Below are 21,823 nucleotides of genomic sequence, written 5' to 3'. Positions count from 1 at the left end.
TAGGGTGGGTCTTTCTACCTCAGTTTACCTACAGAACTGTCCTCATAGGCATGCCTACAGGCTTGTCTTCTAGATGACCCTAAATTCTGTCAAGTTGATCACATCAACCTCTCACCATCTCACCTATGTTGGCCAACGAGAACTTCATCCTTCTCAATGCCAGGCCCAAGCTTGGACACCATCCTTAAGTCCTCTCCCGTTACGTTCCACACAGGCCCTATTATCAGCTCCCATGGGCTGGATATTCCTGGATAATCAGGGAACTCAGATTCCCTCTAGGACCTGCCCCCTCCCTGGTACTGCCATTGCTGTGGTGCACACCCTGCAGCTGCCCACTCCAGCACCCTGCTCCCACCCCTCTGCCCAGGTCCCCCCAGCAGGACAGTGAGTGACCACTGTGAAGTCAGCTGACTCTCCTCCATGCGAGCCTGTACTGTTTCCACCCTTCAGTACAAGTCAAAGGCCTTCCACTGACTGTCAGGACCCTGGCATCTGTCTCCAGCCCACGTGCCTGCCTAGCCATCCCTCCTTGGTGCCTGCCTAGTTGGCCTCCCTGCCACTTCCCAGTCACACCTATCTCAGTGCCCTTCCTTCCCGGCACTGCCCCTATTCCTCCTTGGATCCAGAATGCTACATCCTGAGACCGCAATGCCCCAAAGCCTTGGTTCCAGCGTCACCTTCTCAGTGAGTTGGTCTCACTTCCCCTTCATTTCAACTCCTGCTCTTCCCTGCCTCATTCTCCTCAGCCAGCATCCCACACCCAGGACATACTGGCTCCGACAAACCCATGAATGTCCCTCTTCCTGCAGATTCTAAACTGAGAGAGCAGCATAGTGGTTAACATGGACCGTCAACTTGACAGGATCCAGAATCGCCCACGAGAAGAGCTTCTGGGCACGCCTGTGAAGGAGTTCCTAGATTACATTCCCTGAGGTGAGAAGACCCACCTTATGTGTGGGCAGCCAAAATAAAAGAAGAAGTTATCTTGGTGGTGGCAGAGCACTTGGGAGGCAGAGGCAGGCAGATCTCTGAGTTCGAGGCCAGCCTGGTCTACAGAGCAAGTTCCAGGACAGCCAGGAAGGACGTGCGCTAAGCACCAGCATTCACTGCCTGCAGATGCAACATGACCAAATATCTCAGGCTCCTGCTGCCATGGTGCCCCCGCCATGATGGAATCCACACTCCAGCTGTGAGACAGAATAAAGCCCTGGCTAAGTTGCTCTGTCAGCTGCATTGTCCCTGCTCCCGGACAAGACACTAACACGAGAAGGCTTCTTTCCCTTTGGGTATTCTGCACTGGACCTCTGCTGTGTGTTAAAGGCCCCTGATGCAGGACAGGAACGCAACAACCCTTAGAAGAATCCTGCCCCTGGCCTGCACACATTTTTAACTCAGACACTTGTAACTGGGCACTGAAACCCATTACAGTCTGAAGACTCAAAGGAACTGGGCCTAGGGTGTTCTGTGAATCGACCCATTTGTTTCTCAATGGGTGCAGGAGTCGCTTGGGTCAGACCAAGTGAAGACCATCATGAGGTCCCAAGCAGCTCAGCCTTTATCTTCTGCCGTCTTTCATCTTTAACAAGGGGCGTGAAGGAGACGAGGTCTGGAAGAGCAGAGAGACCAAAGAATTCTTCAAATATATTTATCATCTTTTAGTGTTTTTCTTACTTAAAAAATAATACTGATTTTTTTTTCAGGGATTAAAAAAAAAACAAACCAGACCACAGAAGACTGTCTTTCTGAACATGGGGGAAACAGGAGGGGTCAGAGGGAAGACAGGACGGGGAGGTGTGCGTGGACAGAAAGACAGGTGTGAACAAAGGAAGATGGCTGGGGAGACAAGACCATGAAGACGAGTGTGAGTACAGAGAAGGCAGCTGGGCGGACAGGTGTGAACACAGGGAGGGCAGGCTGGACCCTGGTCCCGTGTAGTAAAAGGGATGGCGGCTCCCCTTTCCTTTAAAAGGGGAGGCTCTGAGGTATCAACAACCCAGGCACTTGAAGAAGGAACACGAAGAGAAGTCTCTGTAGTTGCTGTGGACTAGCCAGCCTCTTCCATCTCCAGCAGGTCATCCACGTATTCCACAACCTCTCCCTGGAAGAGAGGGCAGACACATCAGGAGGGCCACGCGGCAGGAAAGGCATCCCAGAGGTCACCACTGGCTGTCGGCTCTGGGTGAAGCAAGTTCCCCTAATGGCTCAGAGCCCAGTAACCCGAGTCCTCTCCCTGAACAGAGTCTTATCTTCCACCCCGTGTGACCTCAGCATCAAGGGACCGGCCACCCCACAGACAGACGACCCGTCTCACGTAGGTGATCTAACCACCACTCTGACAGCCTCCAAATGGTTCCCTGCTCTGGGCGTCCTTCCATCTCCCCCCAGACTCCTCAGTTCTGCCTCAGGAACTGGCACTTTCTGCTTTGACCAGCAGCCCACACTTCCCACACCACCACAGCCAAACTTGCTCTGAGCGCAGCCCTGGGACGCTCTTCTAAGGCGCAGGCCTGAGGATGGAACCCAGGGCTTTGCGCATCGTGAGTAAATGCTATGCCACTGAGCTACGACCCCAGTCCCCACTTCCTCACTGGTACAGCACTTTCATACCCAACTGTGTTCCATTCTGACAGCTTATGGTCGCTCCTATTTCATAAAGGGCTGGCGCTTCCTTCCTTAGTGGCAATGGCCATGTGAAACTCCCCTGACCCTGTCTCCCTCAGAGGTGCTCCCTCCAGAAGTGGAGAGGAGCGAGGAAGGGGCAGCATAGAGCCTCTGGGCCTGGCCCAGCATCTCTCTGAACTTTCCCTCCTCCAGGCTCTCCCAGGATGTGAAGGGCCAGGGCAGAACCAGCTCCCAGATCTCTTCTGGCTCCAAACACAGCAAGTTCCCAGCTTTTGTATAAAGCGTTTTCCAGTTCCTTCCAAAGACATCCATCTAAATAAATTATAGGGGCGTCCACAGATGGCTTCTCCGTGGTCCGGATGCCCCTCCATTCAAAGTCAGGATGCATCAAGAAGAGATATCTGCTGTACAGTAGGTAGAGTGCACGCCTGGTGCCTGGCGTGTGTCAGGCCAGCAGCAGGGTCAGAAGTTCAAGGTCATCCTCAGCTACACTGCCAGCTGGAGGCCAGCCTGTACTACATGAGACGCTGTCTCAAAACACAAAACACCTCAAACAAACAAAGGGTTGGCTAAGGGAGATCCAGTCAGGGAATCGGCTGCCACAACAGGATGAACTACTGGCAGAAAGGACATAATTATAACCTGGAAGAAGAATGGAATGCAAAGTGTCTCCTGCGTGTAAAACTCACGACACAAGAAATGACGGTGTGGGAGCCTGTGAGATAGCTCAGTGGGTAAAGGTGCTTGCTATAGAGCCCAACGACCTGAGTTCAATCCCTGGCACCCACGTGGTGAAGGAGAGAACCAGCTCACCCAAGCTGTCCTCTGACCTCCATACTGGGGTTGTGACATGCCCCTGCCCCTCCCACACACATATAAATAAGGTTTGAAAAAAAAACAAAACATGGCATAGTGAGACACACATATTCACTAGCACTTGAGACTTGGGCAGGAGAAAGGGCAGTTCAAAGCTAGCCTGGGCTACATATCACTTCTGGGGCTAGCCTGGGCACATGGAAAGACCTTATCTTTAAAAAAAGTGGGGGTGAGTTGGGGAGATGACTTCGTGGATAAATGCCTGTTGCTCAGGCTTAAGGACCTGAGTTCTGATCCCCAGTAGGCATGTAAATACCGCCAAGGCACAGTGGCACAGGTTTGTCACCTTGACACTGGGGAGGACGACAGAGGAAGGCGGACCCAGGAGCTTGCCACCTGGTCACTCTGGCTGAATGAATAGACTCCGGGTTCTGCAAGACTCCGCTTCAAGAAATCAGGTGGAGGGGTCAGCAAGATGGCTCAGTGGGTAAAGTAATTGTCCTGCAAGTCTGGTGACCTGAATTCAATCCCTGGAACCCACACAAAGGTGGAGGGAGGGAACCGACTCCACAGGGTTGTCCTCTGACCCCCACGCACGCAGTGACAAGTGCCCCCAACTTGCACACACACACACACACACACACACACACACACGGACACACACACGGACACCTGGTGCATACTCCAAACGCATTTCCCCCACAGAAGAAATAGCGGTGCAGCCTTGGCCTCCTAGAAAGCTGAACTCTTTCCACACCAGAGCCCTGGCTTTCATTAAAACCCCCACAGCAGCTATTTCCTCGAGGGCCTCTTCTGTCTCTTGAGGGAGGACTCAGCCTGCGGGGACTCTGACAGAGACATGAGTCATGGTCTCTCTCAGGCAGGCGTGTGCAGAGCACGGAAGCTGACCTCATCATCATCCATCAGGTGCTCCTGGGCAAAGCTGTACAGTTCCTTCTGGAGTGTCGTCACGTTAAAGAACTGAACCGCCTCCTGTTCGGACACACGAGAGAACCATCAGACAGCCAGGTTTCTCGTCTGAGAGCAGACAGCAAGTGGGCACGGGGCACTGGACTTCATTCAAGGGATGAAAGCGTTCACGAGCGTACAACGGGAAGGTTGTGCAGATGGCAATGTACCCGACACTCTGAACTATGCAGATATGAAGGCAAATTCTATCAGATGTAGACGATATCACGGTTCTTAGCGTGGGGGAAGGGTCTGGGCGTACTTGGTATCAAGTTGCCTGGCATGCTCGAAGCCCTGGGACCCACCCCAGGACGGTATGGACCAACTGTGGCAGTGTGTGACTGCAATCCTGGAACTGGAAAGAGGAGCCAGAAGACGTTCAGAGTTATCCTCAGCAAGTTCAAGACCAGCCTGTGCTATATGAGACCCTGTCTCAAAAACAAAACACAAAACGCTGGGAGTGCAGCTCAGTGGTAGAGCACTTGACCGGTACACACAAGGTCCTGGGTTCGATCCCCACAGCATAAAAAAAAGGAGAAACTGAGTAAATGTGTACATGTGTGTTCAGCAAGGAACTGATATATGGAAGATTTACCTATGAAAACCTAGTCTGGGTTTCTGTTTTTTTGGGACAGAGTGTTGCTTTGTAGCCCAGCCTGGCCTCACACTTACGATAGTCCTCTTGCTTCTGCATCCAGAGCGCTAGAATTACAGTCAGATGCCACCATGCCAAAAGTGACAAATATATTTTAAGTCACATATAATTAACCCCCTGACAATAGGTATAAAGCCTCAAATTTATCTGCCAAAGGAATTAAGTGATGGTTCATCCATGAACGTCTATAACCCCGGCACTTGGGAGGCAGAGGCAGAGGCAGAGGCATGAGGACTGCAAATTTGGGACCAGCCTGGGCTAGACAACAAAACTCTGAAGACCAAAGGTTGGAAGTGACTCAATGGTGGGGCACCTGGTTAGCATGTGAGAGCTCCTGGCTTCTAACACCATAAAAGTGGTGAAGGGGGCATGGGGGGTGGGAAGGGGACTGGGACAACAAAGTAAGTTACAAAAACAGCACGTGTAGTAGAATCCTAATTTTGTACAAAAAATAAAATGCAGAAAGGCTGAAGAGATGGCTCAGAGGTTAGGAACACTGACTGCTCTTCCAGAGGTGCTGAGTTCAATTCCCAGCAACCACATGGTGGCTCACAACCATCTGTAATGAGATCTGATGTTCTCTTCTGACTTGCAAGCATACACACAGGCAGAACATTGTAAAAGATAATAAATAAATAAATCTTTAAAAAAAAAATAAGTGCAGGCCGTGTGGATAAGTAAATACAGGGACTCAGAGAAGGAATTGAATAGTTGTGGGGACCTGGAGAATGGCTCACTGGGTAAAGCTGCTTGCCACCAAGTGTGACCCCTTGGGTTCAATCCCTGGGACCCACATGTGGAAGGAGGGAACTGATTCTCATAAGTTGTCCTCTGATCTCCACATGCATGCTGTTGCATGTGCAGGACCACATACACACACACGATAAATAAGTAAAAATATTAAAAAAATTAAGCAGGGTCTGATGGCATAAGCCTCCAATCCTAGCAGTCAGGAGGCCGAGTCAAGAGGGTCTCTGTGAGTTCAAGAACAGCCTGGTCTACACAGTGATTTCTGGGTCAGCCAGGGTTACAGACTCAGGGCCTGATTCAAGAGGGGTAGGGGAAACCAACGGTAACCAGAAGCAGAGAGAGTTCTTTCATTTCAGAATTGATTCTCTGTCTGAAGGAGGAAGGAAGGAATGGGACCCAGTGTGGGACACTCACGGGTCTGGGCTGGAAATGCTCGTCCGAGAGGCCCCACTTGTCCCTGTGGTACTGATAGTAGACCAGATTCTGTTGCATGACCTTGTCATCCTTGTCGAAGAGCAGGTAGCTGACGGCGCAGGGGGCTGCGTTCTTTAGATCGTTCACTGGAACCAGAGAGAAGAGGCTAAGCAGGCGGGCAAGCGGGGCTACCCCAGGACCTTCCTCCAGGCCCTCCTCTAGAAAACCCTTGACCTCAGAAGGCGAGTAGGGCACAGGCTAAAGGAGGCAGGGGCCTCGAGCCACCCGCAGGGTGTGCTGACTGGCTGACTTCAGACGATCAGGGCTGGTCGCAGGAGGTGGGTCTCAAGGCCTGGGACACACTGGGATTGAGGAAGACAGAGGCTGTTTAACTACAAGCCTCCCACTGGAGGCTGAGTTCCTGAGTCCTACCAGGCTAGGAAGACAATATGAGAGGAGGTGGGTCCTCCTCCAACCAAACCAAATGTGGAAGGCATAACAAAGGGCTGGGGGTATGGTTTAATCAGTAGAATGCTTTCTGAGCATCCATGAAGCCCTGGGTTCCATCCCCAGTTCTCCACAAACCACACATAACAGCATAGTCCCAGCACTCGGGAGGTAGAGGCAGGAGGCTCAACAGTCAAGGCCATCCTTGGCTATACAGTGAGTTTGGGGCCAGCCTGGGCTACAGGAGACTTGGTTTCTGGATAGAGATAGATAGATAGATAGATAGATAGATAGATAGATAGATAGATAGATAGATATAAATAGATGAATGATAGATAACACAACAACTCCAAACTGCAGAAACCAACAAGATAAACCCTGGTAGGCCCTCAAGACTGGAAGAGTCAAAGGTCACCTTGTCCTGCCATCTCCTGGATACAGGGGTGCAAACCTGTTCCTGCCCCACTGCTCAGAACTAGACCCCCACATCACCATCAACATAAGGACTCTGCAGAGTGGCATTGTCTTGGGAGGGAGGGGAGTCAGGCAAAGCAGAAATGAGACACAAAACCCAGGGTATTTATTCAGGCACCTTCTAAGGCCACTTCTATTAGGTAACAAAACTCTGGTAGGCAGGAATGACCCAGCTGAAGATGGCTCAATTGTGCCACCTAGTGGTTGTTTTCTGTCATGACAACTTTAAAACCTGAACTTCAAGGCTCTTCCCACACAGTTTGCGCATGAAGGTTTCAAACGTAAATTACACCTACGTTCAATGAATGTTAATTTTTATTTAGACTAGCTATCTACATCCCTGGAAAGCAAAGATTTCCCAGGGAACAGGAGTCAAGCCCTGAGGCTCAGAGTCTCTGTTCTAATCGGAGCCAAAGGCCTCTTCGCATGTACATGGCCTTAATGAGCCTTCTCAGACACCATAGCTGGTAATAGGAAAGTCTTGGGACCTCATTCAAGGTCCTGCATGGGGTTACTTACACTTATAATAGGCGAACTGCAAATAGTGGTACATGGTGGCCACGAATTTCTCCACGGGGTAGCCTCCTATGACCGGGGTGAGGGTCTCCTCGCATTGAACCTTGCATTCCAGAACTTCTACATAATGATCTGCAAAACAGATATGAATTCTCAGAACAGTCTCAACCTCTCTCTCTCTCCTTCCCTCCCTCCTCTCCCCTCCCCTCCCTCTCTAGGGATGAATCCCAAGGCCTCACACACTCTCAGCAATGAGTCTTCCACCATTACTAACTCAGCCCCAGCCCATTACTACCTTCGCTCTGGCTCTGCCTCCCACACACATACAGGTAAAAGAAAAAAGAATACATTTAAAATAAAGAACTTGGAGCTAAGGGCTGGCTCAGCAGTGAAGAGCCCTGGCTGCCCTTCCAGAGGACTCAGGTTCAGATCCCAGTATCACGTGGTGGCTCTCAACCGCCTGTAACCTCGGTTTTAGGGATCCCATCACCCTCTTTGGGCCTCCACAGGCACCGGGCACATATGCAGTCATAGACACACATGCAGGCAAAGTACTGATAGACATAAAAACAAAACAATAAATTAAATAAATCAAGGTACATCCATATTTAATATTCAGAGTCTTAAGATCAATAAGAAAATGACAAACACCTATGATAGAATTGCCAAAGGGGGCTTGGGGTAAGGAAGATGGCTCAGCAGTTAAAGAGGCTACCACCAAGACCGAGGACATAAGTTGAATCCTTAGCACCCACGTAATGGGTAGAGAGAACCAACATCCACGAGTTGTCATCTGGCCACAAGGGTGCACAGCACTGGAGCCCCACCCCCTCAGCACAAAATAAAGACAAAAATATGACTTAAAATATTTTAATGGCCAAAGAATGTTAATGTGCATTAATATAAACAGCAATGGAGCTCTGTCGAGACACGATGGCTCCTTGGCAGCGAGCAGCGCCACTTTCTGAACAGTTTAAACCGGCAGGAGTCTAGCTCGGTGGCAGTGGGCTGACCTGACAGGCCCGCAAAGGCAACAATAGCAAATTGTCAGCATCTCACACAGCCGGGGCTGGCTTCAAACTCCTGTGTAGCTGAGGAAGGCCTTGAACTCCTGATGCTCCTGGCTGAGACAACAGGGGCGCCACCGTGGTGACCAGATAATGCAGAGCTAGGAGCTGAACCAGGGCCTGTGCAAGCTAGGTAAGTTCATTAACTGAGCTACACCCCCCAGCCCAAATTAATATAAATTCTATGTGTGAAGTTGGAGGTGTGAACTGCAAAAATGAAAACCAGAAGAGAGTTTAACATATTATGGCCTCCTCTATCAAAAATAAACACACAAAACATGGGGAAATACTTATATATGAGTAACCTTTACAGAAAAAAAATGATAGAGGCGAGAATCTTGAGGGGCAGAGCTGGGACTGAGGAGGAGAGGCATCTAAGGAATGTGAAGTCCTTAGGTCTGGCTGTTAACATCTAACTGGTCAGGAGAGAACGCCAACCCTGCTACTGCTACCACAGACAGGGAGAACACTAACTAAATGCTTTAAAATGAACAGCCCTGGGCTAGGGACGGAGCGTAGGGGTTGAACATTCCTGTAGCATATGTGAGGCCCTAGGCTCAATCCCCAGCACTGCAATAAAAAAAAAAGTAAAATAAATAGCACCTTCTATAAGAGAGTAAAGAAATCACACATCTCTGGGTGTGACATTCTGCGGCTACTTCTGGTGCTCTAGCCAAAAATGGACACTCCCAATAAAACTGTCATAAACCAAATAATCCTGCTCATTGGCTTGTTTTTGTTGTTATTTTTTGAGAATGGGTCTCACTCTGTAGCTCTGGTTGTCCTGGAAGTCACAGAGATCTGCCTGCCTCTGTGTCCCTCATTAAAGATAAGTGCCACCATGCCCAGCCCAAATGAGAAATACTTACAAACTAATTAGCCTAAATGTCTCTAAAGGATTATTGGTGGCCCGGTGGTGGTGGTGGCGCATGCCGTTAATCCCAGCACTCGAGACACAGAGGAAGGAGGATCTCTGTGAGTTCGAGGCCAGCCAGGTCTACAGAAGGAGTTCCAGGACAGCCTGAGCTGTTACAGAGAAACCCTATCTCAAAAGAGAGAGGGAGAGAGAGAGAGAGAGAGAGAGAGAGAGAGAGAGAGAGAAAGGAAAGGAAAGGAAAGAAAGTTGGTGATGCAGATAGAAAGGAAGCAACACGGATGAGAAATTCTCAAGGACGTGGAGATGGGGAGGACAGAAAGCTAGAAATGAAAAACTCAATGAAAATTAAAAACACAGTGACGTCATTACCAGTGATTTCAGAAGAGAGTATGGAGATGGAAAACAGGTTGAGGGAAGACTCGTTCAGATGTCAATAAAAAAAAAAGCAAGCATGACCACCTTCTAAGAACTCCACCATAGTCAAAAGCCAAACCTAAACTGAGTGTAGTCGCTCACACCTTTATTCCCAGCACTCAGAAGGCAGAGGCACGAAGATTTCTTAAGTTTGAGACCAGCTTGGTCTACCTAGCCAGGACAGTCTGGGCTACACAGTGAGACCTTGTCAAAAAGAAAAACAAATGTCTTTCCTGTCTTAAGAAAGTATTCCTTGCTCTTTTTCGTGGCACCTCCTAGGCAGCCGGCTGTGTGTCATCTCATCCCCTGCCACCAGCTGTCAGAAACTCAGTGACATTGATGATGAACGCAAGCTTCACATGTTCTGTGAGAAGCACACAGCCATGGGAGTAGCTGCTGATGCTCTCGGTGAAGAGCAGAAGGGTCATGGGGTCCAACTTGGTGATAAGAATGACAGACAAGGCTTTCCCAGGAAGCAAGGCGTTTTGAGCCATGGCAGAGTGTGCATGCTGTTGAGTACGGGGCATTCTTGTTATAGAGTAAGGAGATCTGGAGAGAGGAAGTGCAGGTCTGTTCGTGGATGGATTGTGGATGCCAGTCTGAGTGCTCTCAACACGGTTATTGTAACAAAAGAAGAGAAGAATATTCCTGGACTGACAGGTATGACTGTGCCTCATCAGCTGGGACCTAACAGAGCTTGCAGAATCCAAAAGCGTTTTAATCTCTGTAAAGGTGATGTACCCTGTATGTTGTCAGAGAGCCCTTAAAGAAAGCAAGAAGCCCAGGACCAAAGCACCCAAGATTCAGCGGCTCGTTTCTCCATGTGTCCTGCAGCACAAACACTGATATGCTCTGAAGTGATGGGGAAGCTCAGTCAATCACATCTGGCTAGGGTGTGGCTGTCTGGAGCCCAGGAAGATAAATGGGGGTAGAGGTAGATAGGTGTGTGCACTCTCTGCATGGTGCTCGCCTGACCCATTTGGACTTCGGACCTTCTACTCCAGTAGTGTGAACTTCCCCGTTTTTCAATTATTAAATTATATTTGTTGTTTTGAGCTGATCTGGTTATTTTAGCGTACTGATCAAATACGCCTTCACTTATACTTGGCACCCAACATGGGGCTTTTAGAGCCCTTTACGGCTCTGGTCAATTGGGGCCGTGCTGCATCCATTTGGGTATAGATACCTGCATCTTTGCACGCTCTTCCCCCACTCCGCTCCATGCTGGGCCGCTTCCCAGATTTGCAGTCACCTCTCAGGCCCCTTTGTCTTTATCATGCCTTTTATTGCATGTATATGTCTGTATATATCTATATAGATGATGCTTAAGTTTTCCACAATAAACAATAAACAATGAATTTTCCTGCAGTAATCTTTGAAGTTTCCAGGAAGAAGATGGGGCCCCACAACAACAACTCCACTTGGTTAATATGACATCATGATGCTGATAACGCTACTACAAGACCTGTTTGGGGTATCAGCTGCACAAGATGGTTCCGACTTGGTTAGCTAAAATGGTGCACATCTTTTACAACATTCTGGCCAGACCTTCACAAAGTACTCAAAGACTATTTGCAATTTTACCAGACCAAATATTAATCTTGGAATTTAACCATCATTTACTTTCACAGGACCCCCTAGGAAGAACATTGCCCCCATGACAGCTGAAAGTAATTTTAGAAGATGATGTCCCCTCTCCCAGCAAAGTTTGCCCTCAGCTTTAGGGACATCATTTAGGGGTTGGTTATAATTGGTATAGGGTTGAGGGATGGGGGAGGAATTTTATAGGCTCAGGAGTGTTCTTGAAAAAAGAAAACAGAGGGATAATAGATTGGTATTTATGGATTATTGTTTTTAGAAAATTATATTAGTATCGATTCTTGTATATTGATACAAAGTTAAATTATATTGAATATTGTATGCATGTATGCTTCTACCTCTGTTTAAAACATTTTTTATGTATTGATATATATATATTGTATTGTATATATTTACCATATTGAAGTGTACATTTCTACCTCTGATTAAGATACTTATCTATTGTTTATGTATTTATACATTTCTACCTCTGATTAAGATTCTTATATATTGTTTATGTAATGATATACATTGTTTACATTTGGAGGTCATTGTCCTCATTTATTGCACAGTTGTTTATTCTCTTAGTCTTTAAGTTAGATAGGTATTAAGAATTGTAGATCAATAGTCATCTATGTCTGTCATATTTATAGTTAGGCTAACCAGGTTCTTTAGATACATAAGATTATGTTCAGTATAGATAGTATAATCTTCAACCTCTTCAAAAAAGTTGTAGAAAATGGCATTTAAGCTAATTTAGAGTTCTGTGGTAGTGAGACACAATTGCTCCTGGCAACACCGATCTATTCCCGAGAGATTGTTGAGCACCAAAAACACTCCACTTGGAGCTTGTCTTCTTCTTTGGGCAAAGTAAAGCCCATACCTTGACCACTGACAGAGATACAGAGTATCCAGAAATGGATAAGTAGAACTGTCAAATCTTGCCAAGAAAAATAATCTGTCAGTTATGTTAGGCCTTAGCCAAAATTGGTTGCTTCAACATTGTAAATAAGACTTTGGGTGATTACCCAGGTAGTCAGTTGTCTCTGTCATTTTCTGGACATTTTGGAAGTTTCTCGATTGTACTTCCTGTTTACTCAAGTAATATTACTTCCCTTCTCATATCTTTAATGAAGTTGAAGATTAGATAATTGTAGTTACCCTCCTCATGATTTAGCTAAACTTAATTTCAATACATTATTTAGACTCCTTGAAATAGAATGTTTAGTAAAACTTTTGTTATGCGTTTCTTGCTTAATATTGTTTACTGCCTATTATTTATTTTATATTTGGTATCTGTTTGTATTGTATTGGGTTTGGTTCGATCTTGTTTATACAAAAGGGGGAGATGATGGGGAAGCTCAGTCAATCACATCTGGCTAGGGTGTGGCTGCCCAGGTAGATAAACGGGGGGGGGGGGGGTTAGATAGGTGCACGCCTGACCCGTTTGGACTTCGGACCTTCTACTCTGGTAGCATGAGTTTCCCCGTTTCTCAATTATTAAATTATATCTGTTGTTTTGAGCTGGTCTGGTTATTTTAGCATACCGATCAAATACACCTTCACTTACGCTGAAGAAACAATGCACTAACAAAAACAAGGAGGAGTATGCAGAACATGCTAAACTTTTGGCCAATAGAATGCAGGATGCCAAAGAAAAGGGACAGGAATGGATTGCCATGAGACGTAGGCTGTCCTCACTGAGGACTTCTGCTCCTAAGTCTGGGTCCAGTCAAAAAGAAGTCTTTAAGGGTAACAAATAAATAATCATACTTGGAAAAAAAAAAGTGTTCCTCAGATGTCAATCAAGGCTCCTGGAGCACAGGCCCCGCCCACCACCAACCTGCAATGGACAGGTAGAAGTCCTTGAAGTCCTTAATCTCCCTGGAGCCTTCGCAGGCAGCCAGGCACTCATAAAAGGCTTTCAAGAAGTCAGGGAGTGCCAGCTCCATGTCCGTAATGGATGTCCTCCAATTCTCCCCATTGTACGCCCGCACCGCTCGGACAAACAAATTCTGGAAAACAAGGAGATGCAGTGAAGCTCCCTCCTGGCAAGCAAAAGACACGCTTGTCCCTCCCAAAAAATTGTGACCTTGATGGAGCCTGGATTCCCCTTGACTCGGTACAAACCAAGCACCGTGTCCATGTGCGTGGATCTGCCTATACGCTCACCAGAGGTACATTCTTATAAAAACAGAATCCAGGATAGCCCAAGCTGACTTCAGACTCCCAGAGTAGCTGAGAATGACTTTAACCCCTTTTTTAAAAACTTATTTTTACAGTCTATTTAGTGTGGACTTAAAGAGTCAGATAACAGTTTAGGAGACATTTCTCCCCTACCACCCTGTGAGTCCCGGGGATCAAACTCAGGCAGATCCCCAGCCTCAGCAGCAAAAACCCTTACACAGTGAGCCATTCTGCAAGCCCAAGAAATCACAGGCATGTACGTACCATCACGCCCTGTTTTATACAACACTGGGGGCTGAACTCAGGGCTTTGTGTGTCTAGGCGAGCACTCTACCAATTGAGCTATATCCCAGCCCAAATGACTATATTTCTTCTTTTAGTTCAACTTAAAATACTGCAAGTATTTGACAATGAAACCAAAATCAAACCAAGGAAACAGTAAAAGAAATCAGATCAATAATTCCCAGGAGTCAGGGGCTGGGTGACAGCCAGAATGAAAAGGGACAGGAGAGAACTTGTCAGGCTGAGTGACAAAGAAACTCCTCGCCGTGCTCCCGGTAGCCGTCACATGACACGTGAAGCTGTCTCAGATCACTGAGTTATGTAAAGTTCATTAACGCTTAGATAAAAGGGCATGGTGGTGTGTGTAGTTCTGCCAGGCTTTGACCCTGAAGCCGTCATCAATGCGCCAATCTCCCAAGCACTGGGATTACAGGCAAAACCACCATGTCCAATTTGTTGATGTTTCTTCATGGGAATTTTGTGCTCAGCCAGTTTCCTACCATCGTAATTCAGCAAATATTACAGAAAACAACACAAGCATCTTTAGACATCAGCATCTGGGCCAGCAAGAAAGCTCAGTGGATAAAGGTACTTGCCACCAAGCCTGAGAACCTGAGTTCAAATCCCAGACCCCCAGGGTCAAAGAAGAAAACTACACGTTGTCCTCTGACCTCCACACAAGTTCGCTTGCTCTTGCTCTCTCGCTCTCTCTCTCTCTCTCTCTCTCTCCCTCTCTCTCTCTCACACACACACACACACACACACACCTCTCTTCTCTCTCTCTTGTTAAATAATTAGAATGTAATTAAAAGGGAAAACGACACTAGTTGCTCCCCGAGACATGCTTCTTTAACATAACCTGTTGCACCAACTGCGGGGTGAAGCCAGCGAGTACCTCGTATGACTTGGTCTCCAGGTCTTTAATGTGGTCCTCAGCTCCAGGCAAGCTCTTGTAATAGGCCATGTTTCTCTTCATCATCTCATCGTCGGGGTGCTTCAGAAGGTAGGTGTGAGCCGCAGCGATGGCCTTCGGGAGGTCATTGGCCTGAGCGCAAGGCGAGAGGGTCACGGTTCAGACGCATGCTGGACCTTGCGTTTGAGAACTGAGAGCTTCATCTCAGCAACTCCTCCCCCTCTCTCCCTACTTTTCTCTTGACCCAGTCTTAAGCAGCTCAGGCTGGCCTCAAGGCTGAGGATGACCTTGAACTTCTGACCTTCTGTCTTTACTTCCCCAAGTGCCTGGATCACAGGCATCCAGGAAGACACCCAGTTTTACGTGTTGATGGGGCTCAAGCCCCGGACTGTTGCAAGCCAGGCAAGTACTCGACTAGCTGATCTATAGTCCCAGCCTCTTCAGGGACTTACCTAAATAACACTTCCGGTTAAGAGGTCAATGACTTTTCAAGGCCTATCAAGACCTGGGCCAGCCGTTCTGATGAGCCTTTGTTCCCAGAAGGTGACCGTGAGATGGCTTCACTATGCCTTTCCTCATCTACTCTCCACGGTCCCCACCATCCTGGCCCCAGGAGGACGGCCTCTGTGGCACTGACAGCAGCCCCCAGGCTCTCTGAAGCTAAAAGGGAGGGGTGTAGTCTCTTCCATCTGCTGGCTCTCTCCCTTAGGTCACCCCTTGATAGGGGAGTTCAGCCAATCACATTCTGTTTTGGGGGCGTGCCACCCTCAGGGTAAAGCCTGCCTATAAACCTAGTAAGCGCGCTAGCTCTCTTTCGCCTGGCTCCTGCGCCTGGACGGATCGTTTGAATTCTGGTGTAAGCTATTGTAAGTCTTACTTCTGTTTATTAAAGCTGTATATTTTGTATTAAGATAGTCTGGGGATTTTTCATTACCAATCGCCCTGCGGCATCAACCCCTGACTGCAATGGTCTCAAACTGAAGGTCACAGATCCTGTCAAGGTGGCCTTCTCTACATGGTCACTCCTTCCAACTTCTAAGTAACTGCTCACTCCCTCGCTCCTTCCAGCCGAGGGTTGGATACAACCGAGTGGCACTATGCTGGGGGATTAAAAATCCCTTGTCGGGGGCTGGAGAGATGGCTCAGAGGTTAAAAACACTGACTGCTCTTCCAGAGGTCCTGAGTTCAATTCCCAGCAACCACATGGTGGCTCACAGCCATCTGTAATGAGATCTGGTGCCCTCTTTGGTCTGGTGACACACATGCAGACACTGTCTACACAATAAATAACAAAATTTAAAAAATTAAAAAATAAAAGAAAAAGATCCCTTGTGGATCCCTGCACCCGCACGCACTTTGATAAACAACCATCTCAATAAATTTTCTCTTCTGCGGCAACCTTGTCAAGCACTGTTTCCAGATCTCTCACAGAACCATCTGCCTCCCTTCTCAGGGACCTCGACTCCCTCTCTCTGGCTCACCTACTTCACAAATACTCCACAATATTCGTGAGGCATCTCCTGTACGGAGTCACTGTTTTAGAGATCAGGTCAGTGACAATTCATCCAGAGTCTGCAGGGACAGCCAGGTCCAGAGCCCTGGGTTTAGTGCTGACCACCTGATCGGTATTACCAGGACAGATAGGTATGCCAGGGGGTGGGGGAACCTTAGGCGACAGTGTGATAATAAATCTCCATCACCAACATGAGAGCCAAGGAGGAGACAAGCCTCTCAGCATGCTGGTGAGGAGTTATCTATGTGAAGTTTCAATTGGGATAATCCACCAGCTGTGGGTAAACACCATTCTATAGCCTGGGTTTCCAGACTTAAAATAGGAAAGGTGAGCTGTTTACCGGCATGCATTTCTCTCTGCCTCTTGACTGGGGACACATTGTGGGCGGCCACCTCATGCATTAATGCCTTGACTTCCCCCCATGATGGACTCTACCCTCAAACTGTGAGCCAAACAAGCCTTCCTTAAGGTATCTCTGTCGGGCATTTTGTCGCAGTAACCAAAAGAGCAACTAACACAGGCAGGCAGATGGTGAGGAACCAGCTTCCCTGTGGGGAGACATAATAACCTGAGAGTCCCCTGTTGACAGAATCCTGGCAGAGGGAAGGGTCCCCATCATGCGTGCAGATAGGGCCTCCTTCAGCCTACCAAAGGAACACTCTGAGGCAGACATGGTGGTTAGGGTTAGACACACACACACACACACACACACACTCAGAGAGAGAGAGAGAGAGAGAGAGAGAGAGAGAGAGAGAGAGAGAGAGAGAGAGAGAGAGAAACAGGGAGAGAACATGTGAGACACATCAAATTCTTGAGAATAAGGGTAGGAAAGGTGGCATCATCTGTACCAGAATGCCCCTAAATTTGAAGCAAGTCATCAGATACAATGGTGGTTTCCACGTGGCGAGGGGGTGGGTGGAGAGGAGGGCAGGCCCCCAGATGTCGGCTGACAGTGTAGCCTGTGGCTGATAGGACTTGGGCGGAGGCCTAGGCTGGCAGGTAGAGAGAAGGGAAGGTCTGAATGCAGCCAGTGACATGAGACTTGATCTGGGAGAACATTTAAGGAGAGGTACAAGGGCCAGCAAGATGGCTCAGTGTGTAAAGGTGCTTGCCACCAAACTGGATGGCTAAGTTTGATGCCTGGAGCTCACATGCTAGGAAAGAGCAGGCTCCCAACAAGCTGTCCTCTGGCCTTCACACACAAACAGTGTGTGCCCCTTGTGCACACATGCATAAACACACACACACAACAATTAATGGATAAAAGCAAAATATAAAATATCTTTCTTAACCAGAAAAAGCAGAAACTGGGTTTTAGGAGTTTTCTCTCGGCCATGCTCTGTGAAGGCCCAACAAGCTGAGGCCTTTCTGTACAGCAACTGGAATTCCAACCTCCCAAGCAAGGACTTAAAGGGCAGGGAACTGCAATTTGTAGCTATTTTTAGCAAGCAATCACTGGCAGAAGTTAAGCAGCCATAAAGAGGAGGCAGTGAACTATGTGTGTTAAATTCTAACAGAGAAGGAACAGAGATAGCCTGGTGAACCACAGGGCACAGACTTCTGTCCCCAAAGAGCAGGCCACATTATGAAGCCCTTTCTCCAGTTCCAGGTACTTTATTGGGGCATCCCGAGACATATTTGCCACCTTAGAAGAGGCTGCGACAATTTTCACAGATGCTGGGAGGGGCGGAGCGTACAGAAGGTATGCAGGCAGGAGGATGAAGAATTCAGCCTCAGCCTCAACTACACACCCAGTTTGAAGCCAGCCCAGGTTACATAAGACCATGCTTCAAAAAGAGTGGGGGAGGGGGAGGAATTTTCATGATTAAGATGAGGGAGGAAGGGCAGTGTTTTTGTACACTGTGAACTTGTGTTGCTCTCATTGGTTTAACAAAGAGCTAAATGACCAATAGCTGGGCAGGAAAAGGTTAGGCGGGACTTATGGACAGGAAAAAAAAAGTGTGGGGGGAAAAGGACAGAATTACGAAGAGAGGCAAAGAGAAGTAAGAGGAATATGACATCATGTAGTAGAGCATAGATAAGAAATATGGGTTAATTTAAGATGTAAGAGCTAAGTCTGGAGAGATGGCTGAGAGGTTAAGAGGTCCTGAGTTCAATTCCCAGCAACATGGTGACTCACAGCCATCTGTAATGAGATCTGGCGCCCTCTTCTGGTGTGCAGGAAGAACACAGTATACATAATAAATGAATAAATCTTTTTTTTAAAGATGCAAGAGCTAGCTAGCCATAAGCCTAAGCTATTGGCTGATCATTTACAATTAATAATAAAGTTTCTGTATTGTTATTTGGGGAGCTGGTGGTTCCAAAGAAAAACTCAGGGCAGGATTTGGAGAGCTTTGGAAGAGCTGTTTGGAAGAACCTGAGGGAAGAAGACTGGAGCCATATCTCAGTAGGGGAGGGCACTCAGGTTGCATTGGGTGGCTCACAACCTCCTCTAATTCTAGCTCCATGGTATCTGCTGCCCTCTTTTGGCCTCCAAAGGCATTCATACATATGTGGCATGGTATACACACACACACACACACACACACACACACACACACATAAATATAAATAAAGAAAAAATTTTAATTCAAAGGATTGATTGATGCTCAACGTTGAAGGAAAGGGTGATCTAGAAGAGGTCCGATATGGGATGTTGCTGGTGGGTGCTCAGAAGGGTGGGGCTCAGTGGGAAGATGCTCAATGGAATAAGGTGGAATCTGGGGGTGGTGTGGAGGGAGACTTGGTGAGGTGGGGCTCAGGGGCAGCCCAGAGGCAAGGCTCTGTGGAGCCAACCCTACTGCAGAGTTGGAGAGGTTAGGAGGTGAAGTGTGGCTCCGGGAATTGGCAGGAAACTCAACTGGGCGGGGCTCCGTTGAGGTGGGTTTTGGGACAAGATGGGGACCCTGATCAGTGGGACACGGTTTGAGAGAGGGTGACTGTGGGGAGAGCCCTCAGCAGAACTGGAGTGTGGTGGGCGGGGCTCCAATGGGCGGAGCTCCACTAAGGGGCGGGGCTATCAGAACTGCAGGCCTGTTGGGCGGGACTTGGGGTGGGGCGGGAGTGGTTTGGTAGCTGGGTCAGCTGGGCGGAACTTAATGGGGGGGTGGGTCTGTTCTAAATTCAGTCAGAAGGGGCTCGGGTGGGTGGGGCTCAGGGGCGGGGCCCTGAGCTCAACGGGGTGGGGCTTGTGAGCGGAGCTTAGTGGGGCGGGGCTCTGGGTGGGGCGAGCGCACATACCTTAAAGTAAGCGAACTGCAGGAACTTGTAGGGCTCGCGCTGCTGAAAGTCGGCCAACACCGCGCGGCTGGGCTGTGACTGACGGAAGGCGGGCAGGCCCTGCTTGCAGCGCTTGAGACACTGCGCCCGGCGCAGCACGCCGCCGAAGAGGCGCAGCTCGGCGTGGCCGGCGGCGCCAGCGGGCACGGGAGCGGGCGTAGCCGCGCTGCAGTTGCGGTGGCAAAAGGCCTCGCTGTCGCGCAGCAGACGGTGCAGCCGCAGGCTCACCTCCAGGTAGCCCACGCTCTCGGCCCAGTGCTCGCCGCTATACTGGTCGAGCGCGTGGCGGTAGGCCGACTCGAGCGGCATCAGCTCGTCCCGCGGGAAGCTGCGGAAGCTGTAGCGCTCGTACTGCGCGCGCCCCGGTGGCAGCGCGCAACCGGCACTCAACAGCACCAGCAACGCGGCCGCAGGGCTGCGGGACCCCATCGCGCGTGGACCGATGACCCGAGCCGGGAGCGGAGGACGGGCGACGCGGCAGGCCCGGGAAGGGAGGCGGGGACGCCGGCCGTGGCCCGCCCCGTCCGGCAGCCCTCCCCCGTCCGGGGACCGAGATGGGTGTGTCCTGGGGAGGCACTGAGCGCTGGAGTCAGAGAGGTGGAGAGGAGAGGAGGACCTTAGGGAATTCCAGGCCAGCATGGGGTACATGGGACCCCATCTCTGAAAGGAAAGAAAGTTTGCAGTCACTTGAAGGATGCATAGGCCGTGCACCACTAGTTTCTTGTTCAGCACATCCTGATTGGGATGCGTTTTCTTTTTTTCCACTGGGTCTCCTTGACCCAGTGGTCAAAGCTAGCCTTAAACTCACTATATAGTCCAGATTGACTTTAAATTTGCTGCAGTCCTCCCGCCTCCCCATTGCTGAGACTCACAGACATTCGCCACCACGCCTGCCCTGAACAACTGAGGCTGCGGGATTACAGACCACACTGTGAATAGCAATGCCACTAAACTAAGATTTTGAAAGATGTTGCATAGATAAAATTAATAAGAATGCCGGTGGTTCTATGTAAATCGTGTGAGATGTCAGGTTGAGGATGCATTGCATCTAAGGCGGAGTATGCTGGAGAAATTTGTGCATGGGCAATGATGGAGACAGCATTAAAAATTTTTTTTACATTTTTGAAATAATTTACAGCAAAGTTGCAGGGACAGAATCCAAAATTCCTATCTATTCCTCTTCATGAAAATTTACAAATTGACGGCACACCTTTAATCTCAGCACTCAGAAGGCTCCAGGTCAGCCCAGGCTACATAATGAGACCTAGTCTAAAACAAACAAGAATCCAAATTTATTTAGAGCTTTGAGATTGGCGGCTAAAGGCACTTGTTACTAAGCCTGACGGCCTGAGTTCAATCCTAAGCCACACGCTGGAGAAACAGAGTCAATGCTCCGGGTTGTCCTTTGACCTCCACACAGGGGCCGTGGTACCTGAGTGTGCTGTTCCGAATCAGGGCCAGGAGAATGATGTTCTTTGGGAGACTCCTGTAAAAGACTGGTTAAGACTGATTTCCATACCACATTGTCTGTGCTAGTCAATAAATAGATGGCCTTTGTTTAGGACTAAGATTAGATTAGAATTAGTCTATTAGATTAGAAATAGATTAGGAGAGATTAGAAACCTGAATAAATCAGGCAGATTCTTGGGTAAATAGTGTCAACCAAGGATTGGTTTTCTTGTATGTGTCAAGGCCACACCTTATCTCCTATACTAATTAATTAATAATGGGACAAGTCAAGAACAGTGGTTCCCTCCCAGAGGTCCTGGGTTCAATTCTCAACATGCACATGGCAGCTCACAGTCTCTATACCACTAGTCCCAGTGGATTTATGCTCTCTTCTACCCTCTCTAGACCAAGCATACATGTGGTGCACCATGAAGGAAAAACACCCGTACACATAAACTTTTAAAAATTGAAAAGTAACTGGGCGGCGGTGGTGCATGCCTTTAATCCCAACACTCAGGAGACAGAGACAGGTGGATCTCTGTGAGTTTGAGGCTAGCGTGGTCAACAAAGTGACAAAGTGAGTTCTATAATGGGCTCC

The 21,823-nt window shown here is 48.6% G+C and overlaps 1 protein-coding gene and 1 pseudogene across 2 annotated transcripts; one reads left to right on the top strand and one right to left on the bottom strand.

Annotated features, from left to right (window-relative positions):
- Positions 1–1,631: 1,631 nt before the first annotated feature.
- On the bottom strand, positions 1,632–20,274 carry Crtap (cartilage associated protein). 2 transcript variants are annotated; one of them, XM_085688989.2, is made up of 7 exons: positions 19,738–20,271; positions 14,964–15,113; positions 13,443–13,614; positions 7,667–7,795; positions 6,227–6,372; positions 4,348–4,431; positions 1,632–2,098 (listed from the first exon to the last, which is right to left on the bottom strand). In XM_085688989.2, the coding sequence occupies exons 1-7, from the start codon at positions 20,203–20,205 to the stop codon at positions 2,045–2,047; spliced, it is 1,203 nt and encodes a 400-aa protein (XP_085545115.1). In that variant the 5' UTR covers positions 20,206–20,271; the 3' UTR covers positions 1,632–2,044. The 2 variants fall into 2 exon arrangements, with proteins under 2 accessions (XP_085545115.1, XP_085545116.1); XM_085688990.2 differs by lacking the exon at positions 4,348–4,431 and having other exon boundaries at positions 19,738–20,274.
- On the top strand, positions 8,422–10,867 carry LOC125393459 (small ribosomal subunit protein eS6 pseudogene; annotated as a pseudogene).
- Positions 20,275–21,823: the final 1,549 nt, after the last annotated feature.

The sequence above is a fragment of the Myodes glareolus genome, chromosome 4, assembly GCF_982192425.1.
Source record: "Myodes glareolus chromosome 4, mMyoGla1.1, whole genome shotgun sequence".
Lineage (NCBI taxonomy): Eukaryota > Metazoa > Chordata > Mammalia > Rodentia > Cricetidae > Myodes > Myodes glareolus.
The sequence above is the reverse complement of the archived record's forward strand: the minus strand, read 5'-3'. Positions and strand labels throughout refer to the sequence as shown.

Bases quoted from the DNA above. Each gene is read 5' to 3' on its own strand.
- Crtap (XM_085688989.2), bottom strand. From the start codon at position 20,205: ATGGGGTCCCGCAGCCCTGCGGCCGCGTTGCTGGTGCTGTTGAGTGCC. The intron at 15,114-19,737 runs GTATGTGCGCTC...CCTTGCGCTCAG, and splicing joins TGCAGTTCGCTTACTTTAAG to GCCAATGACCTCCCGAAGGC. The intron at 4,432-6,226 runs GTGAGTGTCCCA...GTGTCCGAACAG, and splicing joins AGCATTTCCAGCCCAGACCC to GAGGCGGTTCAGTTCTTTAA.